The sequence below is a fragment of the Melampsora larici-populina genome, assembly GCF_000204055.1.
Source record: "Melampsora larici-populina 98AG31 unplaced genomic scaffold MELLAscaffold_67, whole genome shotgun sequence".
Taxonomy (NCBI): domain Eukaryota; kingdom Fungi; phylum Basidiomycota; class Pucciniomycetes; order Pucciniales; family Melampsoraceae; genus Melampsora; species Melampsora laricis-populina.
In genome coordinates this window covers 351,513-367,854 of record NW_006768831.1, presented here as the reverse complement: position 1 = coordinate 367,854, position 16,342 = coordinate 351,513, and the positions used below count along the sequence as shown (strand labels likewise).

The window sequence follows — 16,342 nt, the reverse complement described above, 5'->3', positions numbered from 1 at the left end:
TGATTGCATGTGATTCAGCTTCAAACCATAGCATCTGACGTTTTTGAACAACACTGAGTGAGACAAGAAATCCTCTGCCTAAGTGGATATCATTTACGTTCAGAGCATAATCTGGATCAAGCGATGGACTAAACAGGATATTATGTTCTTTCACTCAAGGGAGAGCTGCTGTACTAGTAGATTATCATGAGCCATAGACTATTTCCTAAAGGTAGGCTTTCTAATTTCAACAAAAGCTTCAGAACTTGGTTGTCTGGGTATACCTCATCAGTGTTTTAAATCACAACCCATATGAATTGCAAAATTCATAGCATCGCTTCTCAGGGAGTAGAACCTGAATAGACCTCTCACAACAGAACACTATGGTACAAATGATATTACATAATTATATATGTTATGCATGTCTAGGCTTATACACAAGTGTCTTTACAAGATGATCATGCACTACTAATGGTAAAACTCTATAAATTTCTCACTAATTGATTCACGAATATGATTACGATCAAGGAAATCAGATATAAATAAAATTGAAGCATACTAGTACATGAGGTCGGACCAAATCCCCTGTGTCAATATTTGACATGTTTCTTTAATGGTATCATTCAAAAATCTAGGATCAGTTTCTTTACATGTTTCTCTTTCTTTCCTAATATTGCTGGTTGCCATAACACCCTTTCAACTTGAGTCCTTAGCCATTCAATCTTCTCCGGGCGTGAGGTAATCAAGGTACAGCCGGTGAGATCGAGATACGATAACTTTTGCATTGACGTCGATTGTTGAGAAGCAGTTAGTAAATTGGTGATTGCTGTGAAACTGATTCGTACGCATTCCACTAGTCCCAAATGCTCGAGTTTTTCAGGCTTGATGGCCTTTATCACTTCAACACTTGCATTGGTTCGATCGAGACAAAGATGTGTGAGAGGAGGTAAGGTAGTTAGGATTTGAACAAATTGATTCTCGTTTCGTGAGGTTATCGGTAAACCAGAGATTGACAGTGATTCAAGCATTACAAATTCGTGTGCAAACTTGGTTAAGAACCCGAAACCGGCCACCGGGTCCACTTCGGTGAGAACCAAACAACTCAACTGTGATGCGATTGGATTCAATAGTCCCATCAAAGGCTGATCCGTGTCTGATAGACTGACAAAGTGACTCAAAGGCTGGACAGTTCGGTTGATGGTCATGTGTTTAAGATTTGGTAGCGCTAAGCAACCTGTCCAGTCCGAGTCAGCATAACCAACAACATTTTCCCTTGGGTTGCTGCTACCGAAGACAAGCTGTTCAAGTTGTGGAAGACGAGTGAGATCGATGAGGGAAGTGTAAGCTCGAGCATGATCTGGAAGCGAAGAACGTCCAGGTAAAGCGAGCACTCGCAAAGATTCCAACTGAACCGGATCCGCGGGATGGTCAGCAAAGACGATACCTTGCAAGGCAAGGTTTTGAAGTTGAGGTAGATTTTGGGGCGAGTCGTCCTGTTTTTCCAGATTATCCGCGTCTTCCGAATCAAGCTTGCGAACACGAGAAGGAGGTGGTGATCGATGTAGCGCCTCGCACTGCATGGGTACCGTATTTCCACGTTTTCCAGCAATGACCCTTAATTGAATCAGATCTGGGAATTGGATCAAAAAGCTAGAGAAAGTAATAGGACAGTAAATGACTATGGAGGTCTTGATTTCCAAGGTACATAAGCTAGTCGAGGTGGTCATCAAATATTCGATCAAATGATTCAACATCCTAGTGAATTCCGGGAATTCATACATGATTCGATCTTCCACAAAAGTGAAATTCTTGAGATGTTGTATTTCTTTAGATATTAATGTTTTGAAAACAGAAAGAAGTTCCGATAAAGGCCAAGTGTCACTATAGAGGATGGTGATTGACTCTAGTTTGTAAGATGATCCTTCTAATCTTGAAAGCCAGTATTTAAGCTTTGTTGTTGGTTTTTTAGTCTTGAATTGAAGCGTAAGGGACGTCCAGAACTTTGCAGTTTGATAAATTACTGAGCGCCATGAAGAACAAACGCGCATACATATAAAACGTGTTGGGTCGTCGAGATAGTTGATCACTTGTAGGAAAAGTTCAAAAGGTAAACGTCCGAGATAATTGATAGGTGACTTTAACTATCGCCAAATTTAATGATCATCCAGTCAGAAAGATAGTCAAAGGCTTGTTGAGTTAGAGATTAGATCAATACACTTACTTGTCCAAGATTTGCTTGGACCTTTTCCAACTTTCGCACATTTTCACGTTCATCTTTGAGAGCCTAAGAATCATTACGCCAAAGAACGCGTGTCAAGGAAATCGATTAGAGGTGAAGAAAGTCTATATTCTTAACTCGCCTCAACTGAGGATGAACCAGGATCATCTGTTTTTGAACTTTTTGCCAAAGCACGATCGTACATCTGGATAGAGGCTGAAAGTTTTCCAATTTGATGAAACAGACGCGCTGCCCTAATATAACCCTTAAATCAAGACAAAGTAAGCAAATATGAAGGTTATGATTTGATGATTTCAAAGTGATATAAAGCACAGATACCTTTGGAAGTTCAGGACAAAGGTCTATAACACGTTTAGCATCGAGTAAAGCACCTTTGAAATCTTTTAACTTTTCTTTGGCTGCAGCACGACTATCGAGTAGTTTGATTTCGAATGAAGTTTCATGGTTTGAGTTTTGATTGAGTGCCTGATCGAAATGAATGATTGCATCTGAGAATTGTTGTTTTCTGAAAGCTATAACACCTGATTTGAATTGATCTTTGGGATTTGATGGTGACATGATCAATAATATGGACTTGAATGGTACTTGATCACTCGATATCTTTTTTTTTTTTTTTCTTTTTTTTTTTTTTTTTTTTTTTTTTTTTTTTTTAAAGTGTATTTTTGCTTAATTGCATGTTACACTATCTGAACAAGGAAATATGCAAATATATGACTAGTACACCAGAAAATCAGTCCTCTAGTCGGTAACAAGAGTAAGAAGGGTCTTTTGATCGTTACGCAATTTGATAGCTATCTTCTTTTTTTTTTTGAGAGAGAGATTAACAGTGACAATATAGTTTGCTTACTCATCCCCAATCTAAGGTGGAAGGTAAGAATCCTAGGGATTGTGTGTTCTGTCGGGGGTGTTTACCACTCGCGACTTTTCTCTAGATAACCTATAAATGCAGGGAATCGAGCAACAGTGACATCCTAACCCCGCAGACTCATCCCCAATCTAAGGTGGAAGGAAAGGGAAGTTTAGGCGTGTATGTCTCGTCATTGATTGTTTACCAATCTTGACACCGCTCTAATATGCATTAACATTGACATTCGACTTAGTTATCTTATCCAAACCTGTTTAGGAGGATGATATTGTCTTGAATGTGTGTTGAGGATTTATCTTTTTTTTTTTTTTTTGGACCCGCTATTTGCTAACCACTCGTCCCCCAATTTAAGGAAGGAGGTGGGGCGCCTAGCTTGTCGGGATGATAACTTCGTAAGATAATGCTATGTGGGAATCGCGGATCTTCGACTTTCTAACTCTTGTTCCGTGACTGTTTTCTTGAGTCTACGTCCTGTAAGTATGAATTGAAAAATACAAATCGTTTAGTCTCTAATATGAATTCTGAAAGAAGAAAGAAAGCTTTAGGCGAATCAATGAGTTTTCTTGCCACATTCCAATTTACTTTTATTTTTTCTTCTCGTAGTCTAGCACGAAATCGTTTTCTCTCTTTTTTGTACCTGTTACAATAAAGTAAGAAATGTTCAGTAGTTTCTTTCAATTTGCATGTGCTACATAGGGGAGAATCAGTTAGTTTTCTTTTGTGTAGATGGTCGTTGAGTGGACTATGACCCGCCCTCAGTTGAATGATTACCGCTGCTCTTCCTTTTTCCATGTTCATTAAGGTGTCAGAGATGTCTTTGGGCTTTGCTGTGAATGGCTTTGTGCCTGGTTTTAGCGGGTAATTCTTTAAGTTGAATGTTTTCTTCGTTTGTTTCTTCAAACTGCCTAAGCTTGCTGGAAGTTTAATGCTATTGACTTGATTTGTTTGGTTCACGGCTGCTTGTTTGGCTAAGTTGTCCGCTTTCTCGTTATTCTCGATACCTACGTGGCCCGGAGTCCAATAGAGGTGTATGTTTGTATTATCTGGGAGCTGTCTAAAGCAGGATTGAATTTTAATTATCAGATGTTGGCCTGATGTTGCGCGTGGGACGTCATGGACTAGTCGTAATACACTTTGGTTGTCGCTAAAGATTGCTACATCTGGTACTTGTAGAAGTCGGTTTCCGATTTGTTCTTTAGCCAGGCTAGCCGCTAAATAGATGCCTAGAAGCTCGGCTTCATGGTTTGAAAAGTGTTCTGATTCTTTTATTGTTATTGTCTTCTGTGATTCATTAGTTACTGCTGCGGCTCCACCATCTTTTTCATTGACAGATCCATCTGTGAAGATCACAATTGAGCCTCTATTTATTTCTTCTTCTACCTGTTGGGGAACTGCTTCCATGGCTTCTTCTTTTGAGTTATCCAGGTTGTGTAGTGTGCCGTACGTTTTGGTCCAAGGAGGGAATGAATGAGGGTAAATTGTTTCGCTTGATATTTCTAATAATTTACGTAGCTCTTCTAGTTGTAGCATGTCTTGAATAGGGCTTTTGTGTTTTGATAAAGATTGATTTAGTTCGAATTTGATGAATCGGTGTGTTGGATGGTGTTCCGGAGTCGCTAGACGTTTCAGATAGAAATTGTGGTGGTGTCTCATAGTTGTGAGGTAAAAGGGAGGCATATAAGAATCGTGATACAGTAAGTCAGTAGATGAACCTCTAAATGCACCAAGGATGAGGTTTAAAGCTGTGTTTTGTAAGGTGGTTAGGGTGTTGTTGACCTTCCTGAAGTTTCTTGCGGTGAACCAAACTATACTACCATAGAGGATTCTTGGCATTAATACTGAAGTCACAAGTTTCCTGACCTCTTTGGGTGAAAGTCCCGAGTAACATTTGTTCAGCCTACGGAGTTGGTGCATAGTATAATTGCCTATTTTTTTTACATGTTGTATATGAGAGTTGAATAAGAGTTTAGAGTCAAACCAGATTCCTAGCCATTTAATTTCTTGTTTAGGATGTAGTATCACATCACCAAAATGAAAACTGGGTAGATCTTGATTTCTTTTGTTTGTGAAATGAATCAGTTGAGCTTTTTTCTTATCAAAGATGGCTCCGTGGGATTTACCCCATTTGAGTGACCTAGTAGCGTGGAAGTGAAGTTTGTCTAAGTTCTCCTTAAAGGTTTTTGAAGCTACTACATGAATTACATCATCGATGAAACCAAGGGATAGTTCTTTTGTTTCCGGGTCAGGTTTAGATGCGGCTAGTAGGGGAGAGTTGTAAATTATATATAAGATCACTGATAAAGGTGATCCTTGTGGTAGGCCGTTTTCGATGTTGAAACTTTCTGATAGGTAATCCTGGAGTTGTAGGTTTGTTGTCCTTTCCAAAATGAAGCCATGGATTAACCGTATCAAATAGCCGGGGCACTTGTGTTTGTATAACATAAACCACAGTCTTTCACGGTGAACCAATGGGTACGCTGACTTGACATCAAGAGATAAGGCCGAGACGACTTCGTTGTTTCTCCATTTCTCTTTGATCCATGTTGTGAGAATGAGCAGGGCGTCATTGGTTGAGTGGTGTCTCCTGCCGCCCATGTGGCCTGAAGCAATAATTTTCATGGTTTCGGCCCAGTAGGTGATTCTATTGGTAATGATTTTCTCTAAGATTTTACCTAAACAGCTTAAGAGTGCGATAGGCCTATAGGCATTTGGATCGGAGTAGTTATCTTTGCCGCTTTTCCGAATTATAATGGTTATAGCTGTTCGCCACGCATTTGGGAAGAAGCCTAAGTCAAAACAAGCATTGAAGAGTCGGCAAAGTTCATCTTCAATTGCTGGTAAAGCCAGTTTAATGAGTTCGTTTGAGATACAATCTTCTCCATTTGCTTTACGATTTGGTAAATTATCAATTATTTTCTTGAGTTCGGGACTTCTGAGTGTGGGATACGAGTTTGGGGTAGAGTGGATTAAGTCCTCTAGGTTGTGTGGTAAGTCGGATAAATTGGCTTCAATGTGGGCGACCGAAGTACCGTAAAAGAGGGTGGATGACTGGTCTTCTTTTGTAGTTGCAATTGATCCATCTTGCATTTTAAGGGGAGCAATTTCGCCGGTTGACTTGGGTTTGACATATTTGAACACTTTGAATGTGTCATTGTTTGAGCAGTTTGCAAGGAATTGTTTCCAGTGGTTGAGCTTGGTCTTCAGTATTTGTTCTCTAAAGTATTTTTGCCATTCTTGATAGCATGTCCGAGCTTCGGGTAAACCTGACTTGATCATCCATTTACGGGCACGGTTTCTGTTTTTGAGAATTGGGTTCAGTTTGTCCTTATCCCACCAGGCTTTGTGTCTATTGGGTTTAGTTTTGACTTGTCTACCTTGATCTTGAGCCGCTTCGAGTATAATGCTAGAGAGTGTGGAAACTGCTGTGTTGATGCTGGTTGAGGTCGTATAGTTTTTTGGGAGGAGATGTAGTTTTGAGGCGATTTTACTATGAAAAGGGATTGATTGTATGTCAGCCACCTTGAAAGATATATGTGTTTTTATTGGAGATAGGATAGATAAGTCTAGAAAAGTTGCAATTGGAAAATGGTCAGAGGCAAGATCGTTAGTTAGTACATTACAGCTAAGGATCTTTTGTGTAATGTTCCAGCTAGCCCATACTAGGTCAATCGTTGTTGGGTGGGTTCCTGTAGAAAACCTTGTGGGTACCCCCTTTGGTGAGATCAGTTTGAGACCTGTAGAACTGAGGAAGGTGACCAGTTTTTTGGCTTGTGTGTCGGTGATTGTATAGTCGGGGGGGTTCCAGATGTGATGATGGAGATTAGAATCAGAAACTAAGATTGTTGGAATGTGTCGGTCATGATTGGAGTTCATCCATCGTTCAAGAGTCATGATTCCTCTGAGGGATCCGGGGGGATTATACCACGATATGATCCTGAGTTTAGTTTGACGGGAGTCTTGATCTTTGATTTCTATACCTAGGACAATATCGGATGAGCTAGGTAGAATTGAGAACTGAGATGTAGGGATTAGTTTTGACAGGTACAAACAAACTCTTGGTCTGTTGGCCCAGGATGTTGGATTATAATCGTATGCTGTAAGTCTATGCCACGCTTTGTGGTGTGGGAAGCTGAGAGAATGGGTATTAAACCAGGGTTCTTGGAGTGCTAATACTGTATAGTGTGTGTGTGTAAGTGCTTCGTGGGTAGTTTGGATCGAGTTTTGACAGTTGAAGTGTAAAATTGAAAAATTATTGAGTGAGAGGGGGATGTCTGAGGTTGATTCGTATTGAGATTCTTGATCTTCAGTAAAGTTTGGAAGTTGGGGAGTGGAAAAACTATTTGATGTGAGGTTATTGAGATTATTACTCATCGTCGCTTGTGTCTTGTGGTGTAATCGTAAACTTCGTATTTCAGAGAGGGCAACCTAAACTTTTTGAAGAATGAGCATACTTGGGAGAGAAACGGTCAACTTTTCCTGTGGATTTTTGGCAGTCAAAATGAAAGCATCTGGCGCAAACTTGGGCAGAGTCATTATTGGCACAGTCTTTGGAATTATGTGGGTCACCACATTTTGTGCAGTAAGCATAATTATTGCAAGTGTTATGAGTATGATACAAGTCTAGACAATTGAAACACATCGTCGGACCTTGTACATATTGCTTGCTCTTGATGCGATGATAATCAGCGTATAAACCTCCTTTACTAACATTGTGAGCTAATTCCTTGTCAAGTAAGTTGAGGACAATAGTACCGTGAGTTTTTCCTGTATCTTTGGGGTTCTTAAGCCATTTTACTGAGTGAATTGAATCGATTGGGATGCCATTTTGTTCGCTAAGCTTTTTTGGGAAGTCATCGTTTTCAACCTCGAGTTCAGCCGGTACATAGTTGAAGAGAACTGGGTAACACGTTTGAGAAGTTACAAATTCGTCGTGTGCTAGCTTTGTCCAAATATGCTTGTTTTCAAGAAGCCACTTTTTTATAAATCGATTATCCATATACATGACCACATCGCCTGATTTGAGGAGCGAGGCGCTTCGTATCGTAACTTGAGAGCCGTTAACTTTGGCATCGATGGATGCGAGAGCTTTGTTGATTTGCTGAGCAATTTCGGCCGTTTTCAGTCCCTTAAAGGGTTCCGTACCAGGTGTTTTGTGAATGATCAATGTAGCAGCTTTGAAGTTGTTGATATCCGAATTTTTGGGGGGTTGTTTAGGAGTCATTGTTGTGTTTTGCTTGGGGTAAGGGTTGTTCCAAGCACGAGGTCTGGGGGTAGTGGTATTGTTGGTGGCGTGGAGCTCTTTTTGTTGGGGTGTTGAGCGTTCCTTAAGGACTTTGATTTCTTCGCGTAATTCTTTGATCGTGTTGTTGAGCTCGTTGATCGTGTTTTTGAACCCGTTCATCATCTTGATCATGAGTTGAATAAGAGCATCATTCAATTGAGAGTTTCCTGATGAAAGAGATCTTAGGTCGCACATCATGGAGTCCACGTCATTCGATTGTCGCAAAGTCGGATTTTTTTGGGGGGGAGGGTTCGGAACACCTTCTCCGGTGTCCGGTGGTTGTTTTTGAGGCATAAAATGCTGAATAGATTGTTTTTATAGGGTGATAAGAGGGTTTTTGCGTTCGAGTGAATGTTTATTTAGAGGGTCTGCGTCCTCACTCGATATCAGTTCTTCAATCAACAAAGACTCCAAACCGAATTGTGTGGTCCGGGGCCAAGTCCGGGTGACAGATTACAGGCTACAGGTTACAAGCTAGCTGTTACATATGAGTTTGACCACAGTCTAGCCTTTGGAAATTGAAATTCAGGAAAGTTGTGATCAAACTACACGGATGGTGCATTTCTTTACCATCATCATCAACCAATTATCAAACTATCATCATGCCACTCAAAAGAAAAGTATCCAATCCAAAATCACCATCAGATTCATCAAAAAAAGTCAAACATGATCAAAATCAAAATCAAAATCTAGAATCCAATCCAAAACCAAAATCAAAATCAAAGAAATCCAATGAGAATCCATCTTCAAGTTTATTAAATTCAGTCGAAGTTGACTTTCCTCGTGGTGGTGGTACTCATCTAACAGCTGTTGAAGTTAAACAAGCTGGTCATGAAGGAAAAACAGATGCAGATCAAATCTTCATTCCTGATCCCAAGCCAGTCAAGGATACTTCTTCATCAAAGCGTAAAAGATCTTTACTCGATCCTTCCTCCCATCAACGTATCAAATCTAACAATATCTCAGCATCTCAAAATACACCATTTCAAAATGCATATAGAATTGAACATCTTAATCATCGTCGGCTTACATCTGGGCTCAAACTCGCTGGTTTGATCATCGAAATCCGACCACTTGAACTTATTGTGGCCTTGCCGAGTCAATTGGTTGGGCATGTTCCAATCACCGAAATCTCTTCTTACTATACTCAAAAACTTCAAGAAAGTACCGATCAAGATGACGAGGATACTGACTCTGAAGATGACCAAAGCAATTCTGACAAGGCTGACGATTATCAACACAGAGTGAAATCCGGTGGACTTCAAGGATTGAATGAAATTTTCAAAGTGGGACAATGGATTCGCTGTATGGTGTGAGTGAGATCCTCTAAAGCTTCTTAGAAGTACCTAAAACTGAAGCAAAAAAACTTCTCTTTGCGCTATCAACCAATTTGATCAACAATAATGTCTTAGCATCCATACTACTTCCGGAACACCTAATATAGCTCATCGTGCCTCCCCCCTGGTTCGTGCTGCCCATCGTGTCAAATTAACCATTGACCCAGCTCGTCTGAATGGCGATTTGGAAAAGAAAGACTTGTCTGCAAACATGACATTGGATGGTGCTGTCAAATCAATCGAAGACAACGGATACGTGGTAGATCTTTGCGTTCCAGTAAACTCATCTCAGCAAGCCTCTTCATCTGCACCTCAAACTGTCACTACCTTTGTCCTATTCTCTGATGCCATCAAGATCCCCCAAACTCATCTTCACAATCGTGAGCTTTGGCAAATTGGACAAATCGTTCGATGTCGAATCGATAAAGTCTCCAAGAGTGGATCTACTTGTACCGTCTTTGTCGACCCGACCGGTATCGCTTCATCCTTGTTAACAACGGCTATCAACATTGACTGCGTTTTACCTCTTCACCTTGTCACCTGTCTTATCACCGCCGTAGTGCCTGAGGAAGGTTTAAACGTAGAATTCTTAGGCTACTACAAGGGTACAATCGACTTGTACAATCTTGGTGTCGGCATAGGTGGTACCAAGGTGGAAGACCGTTTCAAAGCCGGTCAGAAGATCCGTGCTCGGGTCTTATGGCATACTCGATCCTCTTCACCTCGTGGTTTAGGCGAGGATGATGATGTGGATGTGCTAGGAGAGAAAACTTTTAGCTTAAGCTTGCTGGACCATTGCGTCAATATGGTCACACCAGGTTTGCCACTCTTGCTACAGAACGACACACCAAACGGCTTACCTAGTGAAAGCATCGAACATCTTATGCGATTCAACATTGGATACACTTTTCAATCCACTAGAGTTTGTGGTGTCGTCAAGGACTGGGGGTTATATGTCGAATGTTTAACCGGTGAAAATGGAGATCCAATCATCACCAGCGACTCAGTAGACTCTGACAATTCAAATCAGCAGCGAGTCATAGGTTTCATTCACATTTCAGCCATTCGCGATACCCATCTCTCTGACATCTTGGTCGAAGGTTCTGGGCCTTATAGACTCGGTACAACTCATAAAGCCAAAGTTGTAGGCATCTCTCCCATCGATGGCATGCTTCAACTCTCATCACAGCCCTCAGTGGTGGAGCAGCCTTATATACGACCACAGGACGTTGCGGTGGGTGAAATCGTGACAGCAGAGGTGACCAGATTGTGCTCTTCGGCATTGTTTCTGTCAATATTTGGTGGACTTGATTGCGTGGTTTGGCCTGATCATTACTCCGATGTGAAACTTCAACACCCTGAGAAGAAGTTTCAAGCTGGTATGAAGCTCACAGCCAGGGTAAGATCCTTCTACTGATATCACCTATTAGCAAACATTATATGTCCCTTTATAATCACATTTTTGATGATCTTGTTGTTATCACATTCACAGGTACTGTATGTCAATCCCAACAAGCACCGAATTGCTCTCACTTTGCGGAAAAGTCTTCTGGATCCCACGTTTTCTTCTATCACCTCTTATGCTACAGCACAGCCTGGTATGGTCACCGATGCAGTAATCACCCGCGTTAAAGCGAGGCACCTTGAAATAGAATTCTTTGGTCAAACACGGGGTGTGATTCCCATTCGCGAAGCAGCGTGAGTAATTTCGGGTTTGGTCACCTTCAGAGTTTCTTTTTGGGTAGCTCAAATATCTGATCCCACACTCATTGTATTGACTGTATTGACTGTATCTGATGGATGTTTCAGGGAGAAATTTAGCGAGTCGTTGTCCGATTTCAGGGCTGGCCGAGTAGTTAAGGTCCAGATTCTCTCCGTGGATCCACTGGCTCGAAAGATTTTAGCGAGCATCAGATGCGCTCTAGACACAGAAGCCTCAAAATTAAGGGAATCGGGCAATGTCGGTGATGCAGTCTTTGCGACTGTGAAGACGATTGGTGATGACCACACGATTTTGACCCTTCGGCGAAGGCTAGGCAAGCGTAACAAAATGGGCGGAGAGATTCCGATTCCAGGCCTCATCTCTCTCAGTATTCTTGCGTGGCGACGTAAAGTGACGATCGATCAACTGAAGGAACAACTCCATGTCGGTGATGAGATCGACGATTTAGTCATCACAGCTAAAGATATCCAGAGTAACCTCATCATCTTGGGTTACGCCAAGGGCTCAAAGAAGCAGAAGCAAGAGCCGGAGACGGAGCGACCACTGTTCAACTCGTCGGCATTCGAAGTCGGTGACTTGGTCACAGGGACGGTCTTGGACATACACGCCAAAAACCTGTTAATGTTTCTCAAGAAAGATGGAAGCGAAAATGCATGTGTGGGACAAGGCTTTTTGTCCATTGAAAAGCTTGCTACTCGTCGACAAATGTTTTCTCAAGAACTCAAGGGTCAACTCAAAAAGGGAGATCAGATCGAAGATTTAATTGTCAGCCAGAAAGTCACGGAGACCCGTGGTATCACCATTCTCGATTTTCGTCCCACAACGTCTTCACGTCAGCATGAACTTCATCTCAAGGAAAATATGTCGTTAGTCGGTAGCGTCCGTGCGATTCACGACAAGAATGTCATGCTATCACTGCGGAGTTCGAAATGTGACGAGACCTGTGGTTTGCAACTCGGTTTGATCTCCAAAAAGGTTCTAGCTGGACATTGGAATACGACAGAAGATAAATTAGATACTAAGCTCTCCTTAGGCGTCGAAATACCAAAGCTAGCTATCAAGAAAATCGATAGTGATAAGGGACTTGTGATCCTTGGATTTGAACATCCGCCTCAGTCACAACCCACTCGATACTTTCCTGATACTTCATCTACCCAAGACGAGATCACATCAGCTGACCAACTGATAGATGGTACTATTGTAGAAGTATTGATTGGTGATAAGACCGCGGAAGGTGTACGAGCTCAGCCTGTCAAGTTGAAGTTTCCGGGTTGGAGTTTTCTCATTGATTTCCCCGACCTACATGACGATTATGATCAATCTCCTGAATCAGTCAAGAAAGGTGAAAAGAAGAACTGCGCTGTAGTCAAGGTTGATCGACAGACTTCCAAGGTTTACCTTACTTTGAGATCATCTCGTTTGAATCGTGGAGTCCAGAAATCGGCCTCCGAGGTACGGGATCGACCGATCGTCTCGATCAAAGACTTGAAAAAGGGTGATAAGATAAGAGGATTTATTCAACGGATTTGTGAAAAAGCTGGTCTGCTCGTTCGGATCGGTACTAATCTTTCTGCCAAAGTTAAGATCAGTGAACTTTTTGATCAAGATATTCCAGATTGGGTTGGAAAGTTTAAAGTCGGTCAAGTGGTATCTGGTGTGATTATCACGCCTGTCAAAGCTTCCCGTGGTATTCAATTGAGTCTTAGAGAAAATCCATTTGGTCCGAAAGTTTCGGATCCAAAGAAGTTGGTCTTGGAGAAATTCCAGGAAGGACAAATTGTTGGTACTACTATTAGAAAGATTGAAAAGTATGGAATGTTTTTGGCCATTGACGATGCCGGAATCAGTGGTTTGTGCCATGTTAGTCAGTTATCTGATGATGATGAAGTCGACCGAAACTGGGCAAAGAAGTACAAGGAAGGTATGAGGCTACAAGCTGCACTGGTCAAGGTTGATTTGAAGGCACGTAGGATCTCTTTATCGATCAAGCCTTCAATTGTCGGCGAGCAAGAATTGGATAGTGGTGACGATGAAGACGAATCTGACGATGAGGACGTAGAAGAAGAGGAGCTTGACCATTCGAATGTTGAAAAGGACGATTCGGTAGATATGGTTGTGACAAGTAAGAGTGTGAATCAGCCATTGGCTGTACAAATCCAAGCGCCATGTCTGGCGCTTCCTGGTGGTTTCAATTGGAACAGCACTGTCCAGACCAGGGCTGCTGATGAGCAAGATTCAGATTCAGAAGGGTCGAGCGACGAAGATGATCATGCCACATCTAACCATGTCACGGGTCAAGAGAAGGAAGTATCGGAACCTGAGCATAGGAACTCTTCACATCTTGAGAACGGCTCAGTGACCACATCAATAGCAGACTTGGAACGACAATTATTAGGTTCTCCTAATAGCTCATTGCTTTGGATTCAATTAATGTCATGTCATATCCAACAAGCTGATCTGAATGAAGCACGAGAAACTGTGAAACGAGCATTGAATGGGATTCATTATCGAGAAGAATCGGAAAAGTTGAATGTTTGGATAGCTTGGTTGAATTTAGAAAACGCTTATGGAACTGAAGAACAGATGATGAAAGTGTTTGGTGAAGCTTCAAAGGCTAATGATACGAAAACGGTTTGGTTGAAGATGGCGGAGATTTATACTGAGAGTGGAAAGATTGAGGTAAAGATCTCTAGCCTGATAGTCTGCTCTTTCTATGCTTATACTTATGTTTTTTATCATATCCTTGACGACTTCTCACATCTTAACAGAAAGCAAATGAGCTGTATACTAAATTGGTGAAAAAGTTCAGTGAAAGCTCAAAGGCTTGGTCTCTGTACGCCCGATTTTGTTTAACCAACAAGCAAGAAGCTCAAACTCTAGAGTTATTAGCCAGAAGTTTGAGAAGTTTACCAAAGCACAAACGTAAGTGATGAATTCCAAGGGCTAATTTTGATGATGAGATCAAAGACTGACGAAGGTTGATGAGGATTGAATAGATCTTAAGACGATGAACAAATTTGCACAATATGAATTTAAACATGGTGAGATTGAAAGAGGTAGAACGTTATTTGAAGGTTTGATTGCTAGTTATCCAAAACGAACGGATCTTTGGAATGTTTATATCGATTTGGAACGAACTCGATTAGATCGAGTTAGAGCTCTTTTTGCTAGAATGTTGTCATTGAAACTTAATCCTAGTAAGTGATAAATTCAAGTTTAAGCTTGATGTGTGATTCGCTAAAGATTTATTGATGTATGGTTTGATTTATGATATGACAACAGAAAAAAGCAAATTCGTTTTCAAGAAATGGTTAGGTATTGAAAAAGAAGTAAGTCTTTGGTATTCATTTAAGATTATCAGCTTACCAAAATTGAACATTGTTTGTTTCTTCTGCGTTTCTTTTTTACAGTTTGGAGATGAAGCTAGTCAGAATAAAGTATTAGAGCAAGCTAGAGCTTATGTACAAGCTTCTCAAAGTAATTGTACAAAGGAAGAGGGTGCAGATGAGCAAGATGATTGATAAGTAGGATTGTGGTAGTTTGATTGATTTGGAATTATAATTTGATTATTACGTTGAGCTTGAATGAATCTTTTTGCGCAAAAGAAGAATCGTGATTGGATTAAGTGAGTTTTGTGCATCTTGAAAGATGAATAAGTAGGATCGACAGACACAGAGAGAGGATGGATGGGAGTTGTTTCTTGCCACAATGATATGCCCGTAAATTTTGCGCGAGAGCTATAGCGTGGTTCAAGTGTCACTCAATGCATCATCCTATTCAGCAGAATGGCAACTGAGTTGATGAGATAAAGATGCAAACAATAAATCATGAAATACTCTGAAGCTAAGCAACCCTGCAAACTATCAAGTATACATTATCATTCGATGTTGAATACTCGAGGCCACTTGCAAGAAGTTTCATGTGGTGATTGGGTGATTATGCATCCACCATACACACGCTGTTAGCTCATGGCATCAGAAATATGGTCTTTTGATGTTTGAAAATATCAACAGAAGGCAGAATATAGGTTTGATTGTCGAAAATGATTGAAAGACTTGTTGCTTGGAGTTTGATAGATAAAACTTATCTTTTTGTTGGTGTTTTATTGAATTATATCGTGTGAAGGTGTCTTGATATGATATTGGTTGGGAAGCGTAGGTTGCAATTAATAAAAAGGCATGTCCTCACGAGCATCAGCAATATCCTTGTGAGTTGTTTCTCACTGTGAGGAAACTGCGCGCAGGGGAATGGCGGCACCACCGGTTTCATATCATGGCTCATGAGTCTGGTGGGTGCAAAGTTAAAGTCGTACTTCAAACGAAGGGGTGACTCGATCGAACTGGACTTGAGATGATCAACGTGAAGGATTTCCAACCTGTCCGGCTTGAAGATACGATGACTGCTTGACATCACTGACTGCCTTCATTGGTCCAGATCAATTCTCTCAATAGAGCCTCATCTCAATTTCAATCCGGCCTGAACAACCGAGGAAAGCAGGCTGGACATCTCGCCAGATGCAACTTTTGCCCGGTTCTGGTCAAAATCCTTTACTTCAAGTCTATCCCGAAGAATGATCAGCCCTTTGAAAGAGATTGACTGGATTGCACGCATTGTGCTCAGCAAGAAGTCATTGAGGGGAGGACTCTTTTGAGTATAAAAAGACTCGTTTGCCCCTCATTCCTTACTGTTCCTCATCCTGCTCGTTCATCAAATCGTATTTATTTGCCTTCCTTCATATCTATTCATCTGCTCTTCATATCATTCAAATCACTTCTACTTTCACTTCTTCGAACACATTTCCTACACACCTTACATACTATCTACTTTCTTTCACGCACATATCATTTTTTGATTATAACACAATTTCTATCAACTTATCTATCATCACATACTTTTAACTTATAACACTCTCAACAAT

At 41.1% G+C, this 16,342-nt stretch overlaps 2 protein-coding genes across 2 annotated transcripts; one reads left to right on the top strand and one right to left on the bottom strand.

Annotated features, from left to right (window-relative positions):
- Nucleotides 1-537: 537 nt before the first annotated feature.
- MELLADRAFT_94208 (uncharacterized protein) lies at nt 538-2,776 on the bottom strand (the record flags this gene model as incomplete). The annotated part of the gene is made up of 7 exons (XM_007417038.1): nt 538-564; nt 630-869; nt 1,011-1,025; nt 1,146-2,120; nt 2,201-2,263; nt 2,346-2,462; nt 2,537-2,776. The coding sequence occupies 7 exons, from the start codon at nt 2,774-2,776 to the stop codon at nt 538-540; spliced, it is 1,677 nt and encodes a 558-aa protein (XP_007417100.1).
- Nucleotides 2,777-9,110: 6,334 nt separating this feature from the next.
- On the top strand, nt 9,111-14,945 carry MELLADRAFT_22369 (uncharacterized protein; the record flags this gene model as incomplete). The annotated part of the gene is made up of 11 exons (XM_007416986.2): nt 9,111-9,676; nt 9,777-10,426; nt 10,466-10,663; nt 10,712-11,100; nt 11,194-11,399; nt 11,511-12,121; nt 12,767-14,103; nt 14,193-14,346; nt 14,421-14,621; nt 14,707-14,753; nt 14,835-14,945. Coding segments are annotated over 11 exons (4,470 nt in total), but the record flags the coding sequence as incomplete, so codon positions are not given.
- Nucleotides 14,946-16,342: the final 1,397 nt, after the last annotated feature.